We start from the raw sequence: 21665 nt of genomic DNA on the forward strand, positions 1-21665 counted from the left end.
CACAGATAGTGACCATATGCAGTAATAATTATTGGAAAAACATCCATTAAACCCGAGCTTTCTCCATCATTGAAGAGTGCATCAATCATGTCATAAGGGGATATGCAATTGATAGAAGGAAAATGTCAAAGCTGTTTGTGCTTTGCGTTTTTCACAAGTATTGCAGCAGCAACAATGGTAGCGTTAGCTATTTTTAGGACACTTTCAGGTGCTATTTGTGAAGGTGGCTTTCCTACCGTTATCAGCCTGCGAGGACGTCAACATTTTTGGATCTGCAGCTTCCTAGTCTCTACTGTTTGAAGAAGTCAGCATAATTTATCTGAATACTTGGTTGACGGGATAAGCTCAGCTCTTAAAAAGCTGAGTCTTTATTTAAAGCAACGTTGCGTTCTTTGAATATTGGGTCTGCCAGGAAAAAAAGTGAATTTCAGATTATCACTGTCAAAATTACAAAAATCTAGATATTTACCACAAAACGGCGCAGTTCAGCCAGCTTGCTTAACAGCCTCTTTCATTTTTTTTTTTTTTTTGGTTGTTGTTTTTTTGTCTTGTTTTGTTTTTGTTGTTTTTTATTGGTCAAAAATGTGCTGCACTTCTTTTCAGAACTAAAATTGTGTCAATCGGTTATTTCGATAATGAAGGAAAAACCTGAGATCCGAGATCAACGTACCAGCAAACAGCAATCGTGTGATACCGAAAGAAAAGCGGGTAAGTTTCGATTTCAAGACGTCAAGTCGAGGGATTTTTTTGTTCGTCATTTGCAGTACGTGTTAAAACGAATTTTTAGATATTCTCTCTCCCTAAAAATAAATGATAGATAAAACAATAAAAAAAAGTAAGAAAACTGCCTTTTAAAAAGACAATACTGACAGCATGCTGCCATAAGTGCGTATTTTGTGTAGGAGCACCTTGTCACTTTATGCCACAGAACTTAACCGGGATAAGCTACAGCACTTTACTTAGGCGACAAGGCTCTTTAAATCTAACTTTACGACTCGGTAATCGTAGAGGGGCCATTGAAAAGTGAGTTTATTTAGCTCTTTGGCTGTTTATTGTAAATAACACCTCACTTTTAACTCATTTTCTGTTGCAAGCAGCTTTACCATGAACTGAAGCAAACGAACACCTCAATTTACCTGCCGTCAATCTTTGTTTACGATTTTTAGCATAATAGAAAATAATAAAAAAATTATGCTCTGTTAAGTGTAAATAATGAGGTATGTTTTGCTTGAAGTTACCGTGAATTAGCTAAGGCCAACTAAAAAAAATTCCAGGTTCTTCTGTTTATTTTGTCAAGAAACAACTCTTTGTGTGAAAGATTGCAAGATGCACTGGACATTGTCCGTCAAGTTCCTTTTCTTGTTTGTTTAACCTTGATCCTGACAACTCGTTACACCTCGTTTCCCTTTCAAAAAGGTCTCCAATCAATATTTCTGAGTGATGAATAATAGTCTTCGAAGGCGTTTGCAAGACGTTTATACTCGCCTTTTCCCCACGAACACGGGGGTTTTCATCTTTCAAATATATGTGCTGAAAATCCTAAAGAAATTTCCTTAATTGCTAAGCTCGTAGTCTTTTCGCATCGAGATTTATTCCTCGCATGGAAGTGAACAATATAAAGTTTGGCTTTCTGTGCATCAGCTGTTTATAACTGGTTATAAACCAGAGACGACGACAGCTTAGTTTAGAGAACTGAAAATTGAAAATAAAAACTTAGCTAAGAAACCTTACTCTTGAGGAAGCCATTTGTCACTCAAATTATCGAATGATGGAAGCGCGAATTTTGTGTCAACCTTTTTTTTCGTCATCTAAGTTATTTTAAAAGATGATTTCGGCGGATTAATTGCATAACGAGAGAAAAGATGATAAAAAACACCTGGGCAGTAACAGTAATAAAAAAGTAATCAATTTAATAAATAAAACAAGGTGTTTCACCTTCACTTGTGCTATTGGGAACCTAGTTTGACGTTGTGATAGTAGTTCCTACAAGAGAAAACTAAGATTGACTAAAGAAAAAATGGGAAAGTGATTTTCTACCTTCAAAGATATCTTGATTCAATTATAATCCCGTATATGCAAGACTTCGCATTCCAAGTTTACATCTCGTCCCTTCGGCCGCTAACATGGCTAAAGCATTATCACTTAATAACAAGGACGTTTGTCCGGAGGGGCTTTGTTTTAGCAGTTTAGAGCAAAGTGCTCAGCGAGGCAAAGCGTGGTTCGTACCTTCGTCTCTTTGTTACGAGTATTTATTTTTCATTTCATTTGAAGGCCAACTTAGGGCCTCTTCATATGAGCCCGGTAACCGGGCTGGCCCGGTTACCGCGACGAATTTTGTCGTCTGTTCATATGGGAAATTTCAGCCCGGTTACCGGGATGAAAAAGAGTCGAAAAGGGCGCGAAACGTGGACTGAGGCCCTGGGAACGAGTTTGAGCGCGAAATTCAAGAAAGTAAACAAAGATGGCGCCACGTTCAACAGTTATATCGTTCGCTCCCATCGTAGCGTTATCAACGCTCGTAGCTCTAGTGCTACAACTTCACGGGGTCCTTTTGCTATGGAAAATACATCAAACCAGGCAGATTGATGCAATCCGGATCGGCTTGTTGCGGAAGAAAAGTTATTTCTTCCGAAATGTAAAGCAGCTGAAGCAGAGAGATTTGTACAGAAAAAAACGAAGTTGTTGGCATAAACCCGGTCGAACTGACTTGTGGTGGAAAAACATCTGGACGGGAGTAGCACCTGAAGAATGTTGGAAAGAGAACTTTCGGATGTCAAGGGCTGCTTTTGTGAACCTGGTATCGGAGCTAAGGCCATACATTTCACCAAACCCAAAGTCACCTAACCACAGGGCATTGAGTGCAGAAAAAAAGGTTGCAGTTGCATTGTATTTTTTAAAAGACACTGGTTCCCTGAGAATGACAGCCAATAGTTTTGGAATAGCACTCAACACTGCATCAGCTGTTGTAAATGAGGTTTGTCAAGCTATTTCAAACTATCTTGGCCCGAAATATCTCCATCTTCCTGAAGATGAAGAAAGCATGAGGGAGAAGGTAGCAGTATTTGAAGCCAAATTTGGCATGACACAAGCTTTTGGTTGCATTGATGGGACACACATTCCAATTCAGTGCCCATCAGAGAACTCACAAGATTTTTTCTGCTATAAGCTATAAGCTATAAGTGTGCAGGCTGTGTGTGACTATAAAGGCTCCTTCATGGATGTTGAATGTAAGTGGCCTGGAAGTGTCCACGATGCAAAGGTTTTTGCCAATTCTTCCATCAGTGCCAAATTAAGAAGTAATAAATTGCCCTGTACATTTCAGACTCCAATTCCAGATGGTGTCAAAATACCTAATTACCTCATTGGTGATCCAGCTTATCCATTGCTTCCTTTCTGCATGAAAGAGTATGATTCATGTACCAGTAATGAACAAGTTGTTTTCAACAACATGCTGCGTTCTGCCAGGAACCAAATTGAATGTGCTTTTGGCCAGCTTAAAGCAAGATGGTCCATACTCACTACAAAAGTGGACTTCAAACTTGAGGCAATACCAACAATTATTTATGCATGTTTTGTATTACATAATTATTGTGAGAAGCATAACATGTATGTTGATCAGGACTTGGTTGACTCGCAAATTCAACTTATGAAGGAAAATGAAGATCAGTTTAAAAACACTCCTGATCCAATTTACTCTTGTGATGTGGGAGAAGGGAGTGTTGTGAGGACAACACTCACACAATTAGTACTGAAGAATCTTTAACATAGTACTTAAACTTTACCCTATTTACATGTATTGCTGCACTTAGTTTAATTAACTTAAGGGGGGAGACCCTTAAATACAAAATGCATGCTATGGATGACTTCTAACTGTCATATCTTGAGCTCCCTTAGTATCCTTGATTTAGTTTTTGGCCATATTTGTTCTATTGGAGGTCGCCTTCACTTTCGGTAGTCATGATCATATTTGGTAAGTCACGTAACCATAACACAAAAACCGTATAAACTCACACAGCTTACATCTTTCCCCAATGAAACAAAAGCCAATGGGTAGAGTGCATTCAGGTGCAAAATTTGTAGAATGGATTTGTTAAAATGTATGTTATTGAAGAAGCTATGACATCACAAAAACTTCATGATGTCATAGCTTTTTCAGTAATGCGAATTTTAGCAAATCCATTCTACAAATTTTGCATTTGAATGCACTCTACCTGTTGGCTTTTGTTCCATTGGAGAAGGATGTAAGCTGTGTGAGTTTATACGGTTTTTGTGTTCTGGTCACGTGACTTGCCAAATATGGTCATGACTACCAAAACTGAAGGCAACCTCTAACAGAACAAATATGGCCAAAAACTAAAGCAAGGATACTAAGGGAGCCCAAGATATGATGGTTAGAAGTCATCCATAGCTACCATTTTGTAGTTAAAGGTCTCCCCCTTAATTTGCTAGCTGAACATTGTCAAGACATGAAAGATCCTAGCATATAACAACAACTTGATATTCTTGAACACAAACTAAGGCCACTTGAATGTTGGTAGTGTTCATTGACCAGCCCCTATATGATCGGCCAAAACTGATTCATATTACAGTGTAGGTACTGTAGGTGGCACTTTTCAAATTTAATTGTAACTATAAATTTCCATTTTTTGAACTAGTGTATTGGTTTCAGTTAATTACAAAGAAAAATTTTAACTTAAAATGTTTGTCTTAAACAGCACTCAGTACCAGTAGAAAAAATATAGTTGGGAAAATAACCAAGTAGAGATGTAATAAGAAATCCTTTTCTGAAACATACTCAGATTTGTGCAATCAGGCAACTATGAATACTATAGTGAGCGATCCAACTGTGGATTATGGCCTGAATTTGTCAAACTCAGTATGAAAACTTTAACAACAACACGTACTGAGGAAGTCTGAAATTTTGTTGGATACACTAGAATGCTGTTTGAAACATTTTCTGTGGGCCAAATTATGCCAAACAAGGCTGTTTACATTTGAAAAACAATGAATAAAAAATACTTTTAAAAATAATTATCAAAAATTCCCCACTGATAACAGATTAAATCAAAACAAGGCAGGGCCTTCTCTGAGTATTAAAATTGAATTAAATATCAACAAAATGCAAATGTTGGCAGAGAAATGGAAATTGGCAGGTCAACTTATTTGCCCATAGAATAGAAAACTCTGTCAGTTATTTCCATAGCATCAAGTTGTGTTTGTATATCTATATACAATATAGATCTATTAGACAATGTCATAATGTCATAACTCTATGGTTGATAATAAAAGCTTCCACTGCTTCCTGGATCTTGCTGGCTACCATGTTGGCTAAACAGCTGGGCATAAACACCCTCAGCAGCCTGAGGTGCAACTTGCATTGGGTTTTGATAGAACAAATTCTGATTTACAGGTGCACGTACTGCATAAGGTTGTTGCAATGCTTGTGATAGCATCTCGATTGATCGACAAACTCCTGCACCTAGATCAGTCATAGCTTTACTAACACTTTCAATACTATGAGAAAAACTTGCTGTAGACTCCCGCATTGCCTCAGCAAGGTCCTTTCGAAATTGGGCATCTTCCTTAGCTTCTTTAATAAGCAACCCATCCCTCTGGGCAGCAGAAAGCTTTTTTTCCAAATGCTTTCTTTTGTTGTCGATTAGCTTTGGTACACAGTTAGCTTTGCGTTTGTTACCAGGTGCCACATTGCCACTTGCACTACCCCCATCATCTCCAGGGCCTAGACCACTTGAACCAGCTGAAGTACCTGCAGTTTCCAAATCCAAACTTAAGCTGTCATCTTCTGGATTGTGACATTGGACAACTTCATTGTCTTCCAGAAAATCATCTCCTCCTACACCATAAGAAAGGGGCTCTGTTCCGGCAGAACCACCCCACAATGTTATCAGTTTGTCGTAAAATTCGTAAACAAGTTTTCCACTGCCACTCCTACTTCCAGAAACTACAGCTTTAGAGAAACTCTGTCTGATTTCCTTCACCTTTTCTATCACTCTCTTCTGTCCTTTCGTTATCATATCTTGACTCTTTTACACGATGCTTTGCTTTGGCCTGCTCTTCCTTTGAACGGGTTTTGAAATCATCCGGTAACTTGAAAGCAACCACAGGACCAAATATAGATTCATCGTCCTCATGAAGCTTCGCCATGTCCACTCGCAGTTCTTGGTACTGAATTTGTTTATCGGCGTCGAAATCAAGGTTTCTATAGGCCATTTTTGATTTGTATTCAAGTAAACAGTCGATAAACTGCCTTACCGTGTCTGTTTCCCAACGGAATCTCTTCGAAGTCAAGGTGGAAGACACTTCGCCATCCGCCATGTTTGCACGCGTTGTAGGTCGCGTGAGCTGCGTTCCGTTTAGTCAGCGTCCTTACAAGGCATGCGTAGTTGAAAAATTTTCATCCCGGTAACCGGGCTGGAGTGTTCATATGGGAAAATATTTCATCCCGGTTACCGAGATCTCGGTTTCTACAACCGAGATCTCGGTTTCTACAACCGAGATCTCGGTAACCGGGCTGGCCCGCCTTCTCATATGAACACATCGAAATTTTTACAAAGGAAATAGGAGTGAGGCGAGATCTCGGTAACCGGGCTAGCCCGGTCAACCGGGCTCATATGAAGAGGCCCTTACTTTTAATTATGGCGGGAAATTACGTTTCTCATGAAGCGTGTTAACAAACTCGAGGCGGTTGATATTCGAAGTTAGAGCAAAGGTCGATTTTTAGAAGAAGAGCCTCAAAGGAGGCAAAAAAAAGTAAAGAGCGGCGAAAGTTCCACTTTGCCCTTGAAAACAATGCTTTTCTCCGGCTAAATAACGCCGTTTAAGATGTCCGTCGTTTACTTTCCCGTTAAGGACAAATACATGTGAATGTCTTGATCGTCCTTGGGATGAGGCCAAGAAAAAAAAAATTGGAGGGCGGCTGTTAAAAAGGAATGGTTTCTATAAGAGGTTCAACTGTATTGACTTTAAGTCAAGCATGGAGGTTTTCGAGATGTTTCCTTCGCTTTCCTATGCCTGAAGCAATTTATGACTGCATTTGCATACAGTTGTATAGTTGAAGAATAGTGCAGTAAAAAAGCAATCGGCTGTGAAATAGAGAGGGTTAATGAACAGCTCTTGCCGATACCAAACTTGTGACTAAAGGAGAACTTGGTTAGGAAGGATTTTGTAAACTAGTCAATTGAAAGGCTGGGGAGAGGGTAGGAAATTAGTAGATCTAGAATAGGTACAAATATTAAATGTACGTCAATGTCGTTTTAAGATTAAACTTAGTCGCTTAGATAAGCTCTGCAATGTACATTGGGATTCAGAAAAAAGCGAAAGCATGTCTTCTTTTGTTGTTATGCAAAAGTACGGAACTTGCCCTTTGAAAATTAAAAGAATTTAGGCCTAGTTGGGAGTGTGTAACATATACCTAGCGCAATGGATGTATCTGTTCCACTCGAGTTTTGAGCCCTGGTCACGTCAAATTTTGTAGTTGTTGTTGTTTTTTTTTTCCTTTTATCATTTTATCATTTATTATTTATCATGTTGTCATCTTATCATTTTTTCCCTTTCCATTCACATTCTTCTTGAAAGGATATTTTAGATGTGTTCCGAGTAAGACACACGTGTGAACGTAGCGACGTAGCTTCTACATTCGAATCGATAGCAGATCAAAATACAGGGGTAATACCCAGAACAAACATCTACAAAACTAAAAATGAATTAAAATAAACCCGATTCGGATCGTTTACGATAGCTAGAGTCGGAGCTGAAGCAAATAACGGGAATTGAGGCGAGTCACAAGCGACGTTTGGAGTGTCTCATGATAGTCCGCCATTTTGAAAACCGTGGGGGGCTTGGGGAAAGGTTTCTGGACTTACCGACACCATAACGTGTGCGTACAGCCTTGCTGGAAGGAAGGCACAGTAGGCACAAAAACGCAGGTGGAGGGAATAATTTTCATGAAAGTTATGTATATTTTATGTACACTAGGTATATGTTTGAGTTCCGTACTGGTAAGTTCCAGAGCGCATTTTGGGATTCGACCGAGTAAAATTTCAGAACATTTCCAGACTGGGTTTGTATCTAGAAATATAAAACGAATTTCTTTCTGTATTTTCCCCTTTTTTCAGCTTTGTGCCTGTCCACCCCCCCTCCCCTGTCCACCCCCCTCCCCTGTCCACCCCCTCTCCTCTCCACCATAGGTGATGACATTAGTCTCGACCTGTTATAACAGCCGATTTGAACTTGTTGGTTTCATCTACCCTTTAAAATAAGCAGTCTTGCCTCTCCTTTTCTCTCATTTCCCCATCACGTTACTTAATTATTAGAGGATATTGTTAGCTTACATACGTCACGCAACGACTGGGATATGATGGAAACGTGACATGTTAAGAGTAAAAAATAGTTCACGGGCACTCGTGGTTGCAGGTCACTGATAGCAGAGTTTACATGGAAGAAAAATTATTTTAGGAATTAAACCACTGTATTACAAAAATTGTGAAGAATGGCCAATTACAAGAATCGATCGAGTGACGATAATATCACCGTGATCCCTGAAAAAAGACTGCTGCGCTTCTAGGAATATCAAGTGACGACACTAAAAGTATGACTCTGTCACAGAATGAGTTCCCATAGTTGATGCGAAAACGTTTCAGCGTATTTAACTCACTACGCGCCGTAACGGCGATGTCTGTCCGTTTTGGAGGAAACTGCAAATCCGATCGGGTGAGGAGTATAAGCTCTCCTGAGCACTTCAACACAGCTGTCAATTATTATCTAGTTGAAGACGTTTTTTCTAACCTGTTGTTGGTTATATCCCCTGGAGTGTTTGATTTTTTCAAGAGTTGATCACACCCTTTGTGGATTGACCAAGGGTAGTTATAGCTGTAAAAGAAGAAAGCAGTTCTTTTGTGACATGAGATAAAAATTAAAAGTAACCTAGAGCACTCGCAGCTATTCCCATTGCCTTCGTTGGTAAATGTAAATCAGTCGTCAAAAAACATCTGGAACGATTCCGTAAGACCCACAGAAAAAAAACAAGAGAAAAAACAAACAATCTCTTAAGAGGAAATCTTGAATCAACTTACAGGATCAGAGCACAGTTACGAAGGAGTTTTATGACATTGCACTCTATATCACAGCGAGTTAATCTCAACAAAACACGAGATCTGATTGATTGAACTAAAATTAAAATTGACTATCGCGCCCCAGAATCTCTGGAAAACTGAACACAACGGGCGACAAACTACTTTGTAAACAATCATTTTTGTGAGAAAAAATGTCGATCCGCGATGGTTCATCAGATCAGTGAGGTTTCAAATACTTGAACTCCGGGTGATACGTATGGGCGGCCGTCACCGCTAAAAATACAGGCATAATAAATGGTTTGTAATAAATAGGAATGGTCTAATTGTCTTTTGGAGAACAGTTTATGTTGAACTGGTTCAATAAAACCACGAGTGGCCAAGTGTTAACTGAAATGGTTCGTGACAAACGGTCAGCTAATTGTACTTTGGTTCAGTGCAAACGGTTCAGAGTAGTGTGAAATGGCTTAAGTTATCGGCAAATGGTTAATCGTAAGCCGCAATGGTTTAGTATCGCATCAATCTGCTCACCTTAAAGTGAAACAGTTTAGCATGACAACAAATGGTCTGGTACAACCCGAAAAGGTTTAGTGTTACAGCAGTTGGTTTACGCCAAAAATACAAAAGTAAAATGGACAAGTCAAGCTTGAAATGGAACAGTCTATGTGGGGTCTTACGTCACAACCCTACGATTTTTTTATAGTTTTTAGGCGCCCTTTAGCTGTAGTTTCGTCAAAACAATGAATCGCTTTATCACGTTTCCTAGCTATGGTTCTGACCTGTCTACACTGTAAATGTACTTTCGCGTAATATGATGCATTTAAACTGTGTTTTTGTCATTCCTTTTGTTTCAGATTCTTATTTTATCTTGAGGTAGTAAAATGGAGAATTCTTACCGTAGTCACGCGTAACCATGGTGAGAATTCTCCATTTAAAGTACAGCAGTTTTCATAGTAAACTATATATCACTATATAGTTTTTAACTACATAGTAAAAAATATATTGTGTGGTTTTTTATATGAAATAATTCATATTTGTACTGCGGTTGTAGATGAAAGTGAAATGTGATCATCGCAGTAAATTTTCCAATTTGTGGTTTTTTATATGAAATAATTCATATTTGTACTGCGGTTGTAGATGAAAGTGAAATGTGATCATCGCAGTAAATTTTCCAATTTAAGCAATTGGAAAGAAGAAGCCTGAAAAAAAATCAGGGCTTCAACGGGATTCGAACCCGTGACCTCCGCGATACCGGTGCGATGCTCTACCAACTGAGCTATGAAGCCACACATTGGGAGCGAGGTCAATTTATTGAGTTCATATCTTCCCGTGCAGTGAAATGACGTGACGTCATATTCATATCTTCCCGTGCAGTGAAATGACGTGACGTCATTTCACTGCACGGGAAGATATGAACTCAATAAATTGACCTCGCTCCCAATGTGTGGCTTCATAGCTCAGTTGGTAGAGCATCGCACCGGTATCGCGGAGGTCACGGGTTCGAATCCCGTTGAAGCCCTGATTTTTTTTCAGGCTTCTTCTTTCCAATTGCTTAAATTGGAAAATTTACTGCGATGATCACATTTCACTTTCATCTACAACCGCAGTACAAATATGAATTATTTCATATAAAAAACTTTACGTCATTTCACTGCACGGGAAGATATGAACTCAATAAATTGACCTCGCTCCCAATGTGTGGCTTCATAGCTCAGTTGGTAGAGCATCGCACCGGTATCGCGGAGGTCACGGGTTCGAATCCCGTTGAAGCCCTGATTTTTTTCAGGCTTCTTCTTTCCAATTGCTTAAATTGGAAAATTTACTGCGATGATCACATTTCACTTTCAAAAAATATATTATTGTGAAATATAAGCTTGAGCTTTCTTTCATTTTCTCCAACTGATTATTAAGCTACTGAAAGTTCAGCAGCTCGTAAAAAACGATTTCATCCAAAATATCATTTACTTACTGATGTTGCAGCAAGATGAAGGTTTAAATTTATAAGTTAACAAGGTAAAATGGGCAAACATGAAAAATGATTATTACCGGAATAAGGCTCGCTGAGTCCAGTAGACGAGGCTACAGAAATAATTTCTTACCGTGTTGAACGTCGAGTAGACAGCGCGGCGAATACCTCCTTCTGAACACTTGACCGCTTGTGTTTTTATTGAATCATCAGTTCAACAAGGGTGGCTGCACAGTTTCTGAATTGTATAAACCATTTGAATATTTCATTTCACCCAAGGCGAATTGTCTATTTGTATTTTAAGTACATCTCTTAAGATAAGATAAACCGTTCTCCAAAAGACAATTAGACCATTCTGTTTATTACAAACCATTTATTATGTCTGTATTTAAGGCGGTGAGGGCCGCCTGTAGGTATGTTCATTTGTATAAATCAACATGCTAAAGTTTTTCGTACAAAAGGGGAGTTTGTTCATCAATTTTGCCCTAAATTAAGCTATCATTAGAGATGCCTCATCGGTCTAAAACGAGATCACTGTCGAACAGGTTAACATTCGTCATGGCTCCTCTAATGAAAGTAACTATTACAAAATTCATTTTTGATTTGTTAAAGAAAATATCCGGGTTAGACATCAGAAACGTCTTTGTCGCCACAGAATGCACTCATCAGTTCACTACCCACGTGATAGTTGGGTAACAAATGTAAAATATCAAAAAAGGTAGGAGGCGTTCTCTCATTCGAAATTTCTAGTTAAGCTGGGCAGATAGACAAGGCCCTTTTCGTTGCTTGCACGTGAAACCTGATCTTTAAGTGACCTGTTTATAAATATAGAATAAAACTCCTATATTTTGCACTAAGAGCCCTCTTCCAAATTCATTCATGAAAAGAGTATTTATTGGAAAACGCAAAAAGTGTCAAAAAAAAAGGATGTGTCAATTATGGGGCTAAGGCTTTTGTAATTTTGCGTTAAATCCCGACAACGACGGCGTTATTATAGAGAAGCTGAGACGGAGATCATTGCTGGCTGATACTCGTACTCTATCATAACAGATCTCCTTAGACCGTAAAGCCTGTTTCGCATGTCAACAGCTTAATACCTCTTAGCGGAGATTCTTCTATTCATGAAATATTGAAAAATATTAGTTACAATCAAGAGAAATCAAGTATGTACAACCAAATAAAGGAAAAGAGAATGGTGATAATAAAAAACATATAGATTCAAAGCGTATGGATAATTGCAAAGTCATTAAGTTATTTTTAGCTGCATTATGATATAGAAAGTTAGCCCACCGAATGATCAAAGAACGGAGCTTGAATTAGTCTAATTAGATAATGCTGTCTTTGCTTTCATCAACGCCAGCTGTGTGGTCATCTGTGAGACAATCGATTTTAAGCGCTACAACCGCTAAATACCTCTTACCGAAGATTCCTCCGTTCATGAAATATTGAATACTGTTCGTTACAATCAAGAGAAACCAAGTATAAGTAACCAAATAGACAGAAAGAGAATGGAAATGATATATGTAGATTCAAAGCTTATGGATAATTGCAAAGTGAGTGTCATAAAGTTATTTTTAGCGGCATCATGATATAGGAAATTAGCCCATGGAATGATCAAAAAATGGAGCTTGTATAAGTCTCATTAGATAATGCTGTCTTTGCTTTCATTAAAACATATGTTATAATAGTTACGACCATCACTTTCACGCAAAAAAGCACCGATTCCAGATAAAAATAAAATAAATGATAGCAGCCAAATTGACTCGCATCGCCTTCAGTAAGAATTGGGGTTCCACTCACATCAAGAGCATGGAGACAAAACAAACCAAGAGAGTAATAAAGAAAGAAAGGAGAGAAGAGAGGACAGAGGAAAGGAAAAAAGGGAAAAAAGAATAAAAGGAATACTGTCCAGCCCAGAGAGGAACGAACCTTCCGATCCCCAATTGGGTGTCCCACCAATGGCAATCAGTCACGCCAGGGCGTTTTTGGTTATCAAAGACACCGGTATCGTGCAGTCAATGATAATATCGATGATGATAATAATGGTAATGATGATGATGATAAAAATAATAATAATAATAATAATAATAATAATAATAATAATAATAACAATAAAATCAAAGAAGACTTCTTTAAACATAAAACAGTAAAAACGAATGATAAAATCCAACGTTTCGGACCAGTCATGACTCCATTATCAAAGTAAAATATATATAAGATCAAGCAAATTACAACATTTAAAGCTATTTTGGCGCGAAGAATCAACATCAGAGGGTGCGAAGATTATTAAAATTCTTTCTTTCTTTCTTTTCTTTTTGAAAACCAAGATGGAAGTGCAAAGGAAGTGGAAGATTGCACCCACCCGAAAGAAGAGAATGAAGGTCTGGCTGGAGGTACAAGAGTGTGCCCCCCAGGAGAAGAGAATGAAGACCTAACTGGGAGCACAAGAGACTGTCCCCCCAGAAGAAGAGAATAAAGGCCTAGCTGGAGGTACAAGAGTATGCCCCCCAGGAGAAGAGAATGAAGACCTGGCTGGAAGTGCAAGAGTGTGGCTCCCAGAAGAAGAGAATAAAGGCCTAGCTAGAAGTGTGCCCCCCCAGAAAAAGAGAATGAAGGCCTTGCTGGAAGTGCAACAGTATAGCTCCCAGAAGAAGAGAATGAAGGCCTGGCTGAAAGTGCTAGAGTGTGGCCCCTAGAAGAAGAGAATGAAGGCTTGACTGGAAGTGTGAGAGTGTACCCCCCTCCCCCCCCCCCTTTCACTCTATTGTTACGTTAATATCTTGGATTTTTTACCTTTATAATTCGCACACTTTTAGGATTCTTTTTCATTGAAATATTGCGTTAAATTATCATGCACTCTTGGGATACTCCTTTATTAGAAAGGTGCATTAGTATTTTACGCATTTTAGGCTTGCCTTACATTCGATTATTACTTTGATATCTCGCATACCTTTAAGATCCTCTTCCATTGAATTGTTACGTAAGTATCGCTTAAACTTTTAAGGTTTTCTTTCCTTCAATTGTTACGTTGATATCTCGCGCACTTCCAGAATTCTCTTGCATTGGATTTCTATTTTAAGACCCAGCACGCTTTTAGGATTCTTTTTCTTTGGAATTTTAAGCTAAATTCGCACGCACTTTTAGAGCGACTTTTTTAAATTCAAGTCCAGATTGAAATATCTGACTCGAGGTCGTGGGAAATTTCATAAAGCACTTTCTCAATTGGTTAATTAGATCTCTTCCATTTATGCAAACCCCGGGGTAAAAAGCCTATACGTTGGGTCTGAGATGGTAATTAATAAGCTGAGATTCATAGTTGATAAAAAAGTAATATTGAATAGATAAATAATAATATAAATAATAATAATGATAATAACAATGGTAATAAACGAAATAATAAAAATTTGTGATTTTCTTCAGCCGGCATAGTATTATATCAGAGGAAAGATAAATCGCGGAGATATATGCCATGGTCAGTCAATCTGGAATGAAACACTTCTGCAATACAGTGGATCAGAACATTGATAACAGAGGCATTTACAACTTATTCTTCTAATGGGTCTTGAAATTATCAAATTGGTTAAGAAATATTGCTATTTCTTCGACTGCCAGTGTATTTCATACCTGCGAAACATCGATAAATCCTAACTGACTCCTTTGTTATTATGACGACAAACTCAAGGTTTCCTCAGACAAACACCCAGTTCTAAACAGGCCAGTAAAGCATGCGTCAACGACACGACCATCTATAGCTTCGTCCGCAAGTGTGAAAAGCTGAGAATGTAGATAGTTTATTGATATACATTAAAATGCTATTTTGTAGATGTGGCAATCGCTTCAGCCTAATGACGTCATCCAAAATCTTAATGAGGATACGGAATGTTTTTAATCGTAATTGACTTGGTAATCAATAAATAGTCATGAGATAAGCCTCTAATCTTTTTATTGCAGATATTAAATAGAGTGTCTTACATTATGTTAAATAAAACTTGTTGTGTTTGAATAGTTTACAAAATTAAACGCTCATTCGTGCTCTCATTTCGTCCAGTTTTTAAACAAGCATTCCATTTTGCCATAAAATTGTTTCCGTCTTCCACAGCAAGTACCCTTTAAATAGCGTTTTTTTTTCTCTCGTACGAATCGAAAACACTTAAGAAAATTCTTAATTTGAATTAACTCACACTCTATTAAGACTGTTCTCTCCGTTTATGACAAAAGCATTTGATACTAACAGCAAAACGTTAAATATCAATAACAATGCAATCGCTTGTTTTCAAATAAAGGTAACTTGAAAGTTAAACAAATCACTAGAAGTGATGCAATATGTAATTTAAAGAAGATACTTCATTAAGTGATAATGCTAGTTAATACCACACGACTAATTCATTACCAAACTACAAAATTTTACCAAATTTCATATCGCCGTTAGGAGATCTCTCAGTAGGTCTGCTACAAACAAATTTACTAGATGGTTTTACAATACAACAATGAAAGCTCGCCAAGTACAGCTATCGACATAAACGAGCCGTTTTTCAAGTAAATTGTTTTTTGTTTCTTCCTTTCTTTCTCTTCTGATTTAATCGATGACGGAAGTTTAATTCATATCTATCCAGTTTCCCTTATTCTGAAACCGATTAGATTATTTATTATTGGCATTCTTTATGAATTAATTAATTGTTTTTTTGTGCTTTAATCATTATTATTTTATCAATCAAGGACAAAGATTTCGCATATTCTTCTACTATTTGTGTGGAGAGAAATTTAACTAACACAAACCTGCACTTAGTTTAGCACCGAGAAGTGACGATAATGTACCCTAACAACGGTCACTGGCCCATTTTCCCAACCTCTTAGCTGAGGGCTTCTCTGCGACTTTCTCACTAGGTCCTGCATCTTTATCTCCGAGATCTTCAAGCCTGGAGTATTTTGCCTTGTCATAAGCGCTCATGTTTAGAAGTTCCTCGTGTCTTAGGAAGAAGGCAACAAATGAGGACTATACATTAGCTGCAGAGTGCTAAAATATAGTAAGTGCGATCACCTCCCCAGCGTACTGAAAGTCTCTGTAGTTAAAAGTCGCGGACAAACCTAGCGCATTTCTTATTTTCTCTCTGAAGTTAGGGAAGTTGTGAGTAGGTGGTTAGAACTGAGCAGATCTATGTCCTGGGGACGATCACAACCGACGTAATTATCAGATGGACCGAACCAGTTAAAATGCTCGTAAATTGCCTGACAGGCTGGAAAACGTCTCTTGCCAAAAGTATGAATGGTCCTAGCTCAAGCTTTTATAGAGAGAATGGAAATAAAACCAATGCTAGCGAGTATTGCTTCAACACATGGGGGCAAGGTAAGATGTTTGAAAATTTTTCGAGTCTCTAAAATGCACAAAATATAGGGAAGTTGTAAATTCTAGAAATCAACCTCTTCACGAATGTATTTGTCCATTCTTTGTCGCAGGTTTTCAAAAGGAGGACGGAAGACAGGGTTACGATTCCAGCACCTTTTCATCATATTATATCTGAAATTTTACAATGATGGTCTACTCTTAGCTACTTTGTTATGGACTATGCGAAGAATACCAATATTGTCCTCCTACAGAAACCTTTATTGAAAATAGTATAGGCAATGGTTCAGGTTTGTCCTTTTAATTGAAAATAGTATGGGCAATGGTTCAGGTTTGTCCTTTTATTGAAAATAGTATAGCCAATGGTTCAGGTTTGTTCTGGGACGTCGAACATGTCTGCGCTACTTCACCCGCTCTGATGTTTTTCAAATACATTTTGATGTCATAATTGTCCACACCGTATTTCAGCTGAATGCAATATGCTCCTGGTTCGCATTCAAGCATTTAAAGCAGTTCCTTTACTCTCCATTTCGTCTTCGGACAGTGTTTTTTCGTCAAGCGCAGTTTTGCAGTAATCGTAACAATGTAAGAATTGTCGTTTCAAGTTGGCTCAGTGTATTTCTTTCTCATCACCTTTACTTAATCAATTGTTGTAATTTTGTATTCATTTATTATTTTTAAGTTTCAAAAGATAAAGACAAGATGGTTTTCTCTTTACCTTTGTTTCCTTTTACTGATTTCTGGGGAGTTCCAATGAACCATCAGCGCATACTCGACCTTTGACAGCTGTAAGGGTTTCTTTTTCGGCCTACTTTTATACCATCCCAGATAATCATAGCTGGGCTTTTATGAGGCTCGGCAACCGAATTATTATGAACCTTACTTTCGTGTATTTTGGCCTATTTTGTTGACATCTGCAGTGACCTGCTCATGTCAACAAAAAGCATCATGGCTAAAAAAAAGTCTTAGAGGTTCATCTTATTCAAAAGCGGTCAAAAATGTTGGCCAAAATCCGAGCTATTGAAAAATGAAAAGTTTAAATCTCTGAAAGATTTTTCTGAGTTAGACTTGACATGTGACAAGTATTCTACTTACCCGTCGCGATCCAAGGAACACCATGCCGGCGGTGATTTGTTTGGCAAACAACACGAGATCGTAGTTGGTCAAATCCTGAGCTCTTCCCTCACCAAGATAATACCGATCCCTCGCTCCTTAGTATTTTATCAGATAACCAAGTAGGTCACCACATGGCATGTACTCCATGATGAGTATAGGGTGAACTTAAGAGACGTAAAACAAAGGAAAAAGAGAATAAACCCCATGTCAAGGCTCCCTACTGCATATAAAATAAAAAGCATTGCCGATGATTTTTTTCATAAAGCAGTTTGGCCTACACGAAGGACTCATTTTTGGGATCTACCCTTACAGGAATTTATTTTCAAAAATTTGTCATAGGTTAAAGGGAAAAGCCGGATAGCCCCGTTAATGAGATTTCAGGTTATCCGACCGAGATCTTTGTGAACTGTCGATGGATACATGCTCTCGAAGACAAAGACAAAATTCCTTCCGTGAACATCCGAGTTACGGAACTTATATTAACAGGTCCTAAGAGGGTTCATTCAGCATTCGTAGTATCGTTAAAAACATAATATGTTATTAATTATACCTACAAAAGATGCTGTACGCATATTACTTACTTTGTCTCGTAACGCAGCCCACGATCTTTACAATGTTTGGCGAAACGTTTTCACCGATAAGTTTCCCCAGCTCAATTTCTCTTATCAAACATTTCCTTCCTTCCTCTCCAGCAGTGGCTACAACAAAAGTATACATTGATAGAGACACCTTCTGATTAATACATTTGTTCCATGCAAGTTCAAGCCAGAAAGAATCTGTTAGAGTTAAAAACCTTGCATCTTCCTATTTCCGTTTGGATGATAATTTTCACAACAAGCAGATTGCCATGGCTGAGTTGACCGTGAGTATAAAGGCCGAATTGGAACCAGTTGAGGTTTAAATCCTACCAATGCTTCTTGCTTTCTTTAGTTTTACCATCACTGCAGATGCTTCACATCTTTTGTTCCGTAAATGTCTTTTCCCAGCGAAAACCACCGTGTAGTCGGTCTGTTAGACTGCCCACCGCAACCCGGGATAATCAGTCACTGGTAAGTGGAATAGGCCCAAAAGGGAGAAAAAAACCCTACTGGATTCAGCAGCGGATATAGAAGAAGGATGCAAGGTATCCGCAACACTCCCACCCCCACCCACCCACCCTACTAACCCATGCCATGCCTGTGACCTTTTAAATTACTTGTTGGAAACAAGAATTATTGCAGGATCACTGCAATGCCAGGATCACTTTTACTACCATACTGGTTGTTATCCTATTTCTTTGTCCCCCCCGCCTCCTCTTCTTTTTTTTTTTCGCGCGTAACCTTGAGTGAAGAAGAAGGGACCACCCCCTCCCCCTCCCCGCCTCTCCCCAAATAAAATATTTTCATAACCGCCCCTGAGATCAACATATGTATCAATACAACGAATAGAAGGAGGCTTACTCGTGAAATATTTAGCGTCCACTGTCCGATTTCCCGGTTGTCTATTTGGTGAACTCATACGGCTCCGAACGCCCCTCGTCCAATAACGTCTTGAAGCAGGACACGGTTCACCGCTCTTGGTCAGAACTAAATATAGGTAATCAACATTGTATTCTTTCAGGTTCAAAAGAAAGAAAAATGATAAAAAGAAAAGAGAAATCAGGAGGAAAAATTGATTTGCCAGGATAACTTGAATGGCGAGATAATCTCTCTTGCCGATAGTGAGGAACAATGTTTTTACTAAACCAGGAGCATAAATTATTACAAAACATATCAGTAATTATTGTTATTTAAGTACACTTTGTTTACTGGACGAAGTTCAACAATAGCTTCGTCGTTTGCTTAGTGTATTTCAATTTTTTTTTCAAAGTATTACATCTATGAATTAATCAAACCGAAAATAGATAGAAGATACTAAAGAGATAAAAAAAAAATTAAACAAAGGAACTAATGAAGCCGATTCTAACAGCACTTGATGAATGTTAATAATGCATCATAAACACGATAAAAATAAAGTCACTGCGATATGATTTTTGTTATCGTCATCATGCAAGCTGATGACCCATGAGGAAGGTAATGGTGTATTTTATTTTTCGATAATTTGATAGTTGCCTTACAGAGCCATAGCTGCAATTCCAAATGATGAATTAAAGGGGACAAAGAAGGTAAAACTTTGCATTAATTTATTAAATCGAATATTCTGATAAAATTTCTGTGTAAAGGCAGCGTACTTCGAAGTTGCACAAATTAGGAGAGACGTGATATTTTCTTAATTTGTAATTATTATCAAAACACCGCAAGCAATAACAGAAATGATAATCATGATGACAACATATACACAAGTGAAAACTCTAAAAAATTGGCATTTTTTGGCCAAACGCGAGTTATTCTTATAAAATCTCCTTCTTTTACTTTCAGACAAAGAAATCTGAAATAACACAGAAAAATGGACGTCACCTGTCCTTCGACGCTTGCAGAAATACCAGGCAATTGGCGAAATGACAACCGCTGCCGCCACTGTTCCACCAATGTAATACCACAGAGTGTTGAAACTTTGCATAGCTCGTGGCACTTGCTTAGCTAATTGTGTGAGATAGATAAATGACCATTAGACAAATCTCGACAGTAGCAAAAGTACTAATAAAATTCAAGTTGTTTGGAATAGCTTTGGAATAGCTTGGTACATTCTTTAACCCGTGATTGACACCTCTTCTTAAAAGCGAAATACCTGAAATTTATAGAGCGAGGCAAGGTAATTTCATGCGAATGGTCAGGTGACCCATAGTTGTTTCGTCTTTAACTGGAAAATAGTTTCAATCTACTCAGAAATATACTTTTAAATCAGTAGAATTTCATGTTTTTTAGACACAACAGTAACACCAGCTTACCTTTGACGTTTATTTTTAAAGAGGAAAGGGCAACAAAACCGAGCTTGTTATGTGCCTCACAAGAATACACACCACTGTCCTCCTTCACAACTTCAGTTATAGCAAGTTTACTTTTTCTGTCATCGAATCGTGTATCAATCTTTGCTCTTTCGGGTGGTGAGTCTTCATCTTTTTTCCAAGTTACATTTATTGTTTCTTCGTTGACGTTGCAGGTCAATGTCAGGTTGTCTCCTGCTGTGAGTGCTGGATACTGATCTGGAACAACTTGAGCAGAAATTGATTAAAATCCTGGTCCACATTCGTCACCCTCATCGCCATGGTTATCGTTGGCGTCATCGTCATCGTCATCGTTATCGTCATTTTCATTACACTTACCGTATACACGCAGTGTTGCAGAGGAACTAGTTGTATTTGCTTTATGTTTCGCTTTACACTTGTAAGTCCCTTCCATCCCTTTTGTGACGCTTGAAAATTCCAGGAATGATTCTCCTTCGTGATTGAATTGATTGATACCAGATGGCAGGTCAGCATTATTAAAAACCCAGACTTATGTTGGTGTTGGCACACCTGAAGCTCGGTAACTAAAGCTCACAGAGTTTCCCTCGGTAACAGACTGGTTTATTGGAGGCTCTATAGTCTGGGGAGAGACTTAAATTTAAAAAAAAATCCAAAATTAATAAGGTTTGCATAGTGATGGTCACAAAAAAACGCGATGTTCAAGCCTATTTTTGACCATGGTCAATTTTTTCCAAAGTTTTTCTCCGCGCCTAGCATAAAGAGATACTGTTTAACCTTAACTTTCCCAGTTGTCCCAATAACATTTATCATTTTCTTTTTGGTTGTTGAGTGTGATGTTAAAACACATGGTCAATGACTACCAGTTTCCTTTCTTTAACAGTTTATATTGAATTCCAAAAGTTATTAGGCATTGATGATCAAAACAATGTAAAACATTTGCATTCTGTATTTAAAAAAAAGAAAGAAAGAAAATCTGTCATTTGACGTATCCAAATTGTGCGTTTTAACATGAGTTCACGGATAAAAATGTTAGAGTGGACCACAGGATTTGCAATTTCTTAAAAGCGGAAGGTGTTTTTAATCATTTCTTTGGTTACGGATTTAACTTCATTTACAATCTGGGTGTGTGTAAGTCAGAATCAACTGTATCTGACCAGGAACCTTTTTCTAGAAAAAAGAGTACTAAAGTTGGTAATTTGAAACAAGTTATATAAATGTTCCTTTGCAATCTCTTTCCAACTTCAGTCATTAATATTTAGGTAATGATAC

At 38.1% G+C, this 21665-nt stretch overlaps 1 protein-coding gene, 1 long non-coding RNA gene and 2 pseudogenes across 7 annotated transcripts; 2 read left to right on the forward strand and 2 right to left on the reverse strand.

The window, feature by feature from the left end:
• The first annotated feature begins 281 nt into the window (after positions 1-281).
• LOC149045382 (uncharacterized) lies at positions 282-14370 on the forward strand. The gene is made up of 2 exons (XR_016187215.1): positions 282-708; positions 13383-14370. It is a non-coding gene; the product is annotated as an uncharacterized LOC149045382 (long non-coding RNA).
• Positions 2430-3763, forward strand: LOC149045383 (uncharacterized; annotated as a pseudogene). Its single transcript, XR_016186672.1, has one exon. The product of XR_016186672.1 is annotated as an uncharacterized LOC149045383 (transcript).
• LOC149045384 (uncharacterized) lies at positions 3561-6467 on the reverse strand (annotated as a pseudogene). Its single transcript, XR_016186673.1, has one exon. The product of XR_016186673.1 is annotated as an uncharacterized LOC149045384 (transcript).
• A 613-nt stretch (positions 14371-14983) lies between the features above and the next one.
• LOC149045385 (uncharacterized) lies at positions 14984-20958 on the reverse strand. Of its 4 annotated transcripts, none has more exons than XR_016187217.1 (6): positions 20379-20958; positions 19948-20065; positions 18952-19077; positions 18094-18210; positions 17492-17676; positions 14984-16022 (listed from the first exon to the last, which is right to left on the reverse strand). XR_016187217.1 is itself a non-coding variant. In XM_089208180.1 (5 exons), exons 2-5 carry the CDS (start codon positions 20048-20050, stop codon positions 17609-17611), a joined length of 414 nt encoding a protein of 137 aa, XP_089064306.1. In that variant the 5' UTR covers positions 20051-20070; positions 20379-20958; the 3' UTR covers positions 17015-17608. The 4 variants fall into 4 exon arrangements, 1 of the variants encoding a protein (XP_089064306.1); XR_016187218.1 differs by having other exon boundaries at positions 19948-20070; XR_016187219.1 differs by lacking the exon at positions 20379-20958 and having other exon boundaries at positions 19948-20108.
• Positions 20959-21665: the final 707 nt, after the last annotated feature.

This window comes from Pocillopora damicornis, chromosome 5 (genome assembly GCF_964200805.1).
Source record: "Pocillopora damicornis chromosome 5, jaPocDami1.2, whole genome shotgun sequence".
NCBI classification, from domain to species: domain Eukaryota; kingdom Metazoa; phylum Cnidaria; class Anthozoa; order Scleractinia; family Pocilloporidae; genus Pocillopora; species Pocillopora damicornis.

Coding starts and splice junctions, on each gene's coding strand:
- LOC149045385 (XM_089208180.1), bottom strand. CDS start 20,050: ATGCAAAGTTTCAACACTCTGTGGTATTACATTGGTGGAACAGTGGCG. Junction 18,211..18,951: donor GGACGCTAAATATTTCACGA/GTAAGCCTCCTT, acceptor CTTTTGTTGTAG/CCACTGCTGGAGAGGAAGGA. Junction 17,677..18,093: donor GGGCTGCGTTACGAGACAAA/GTAAGTAATATG, acceptor ACGTCTCTTAAG/TTCACCCTATACTCATCATG.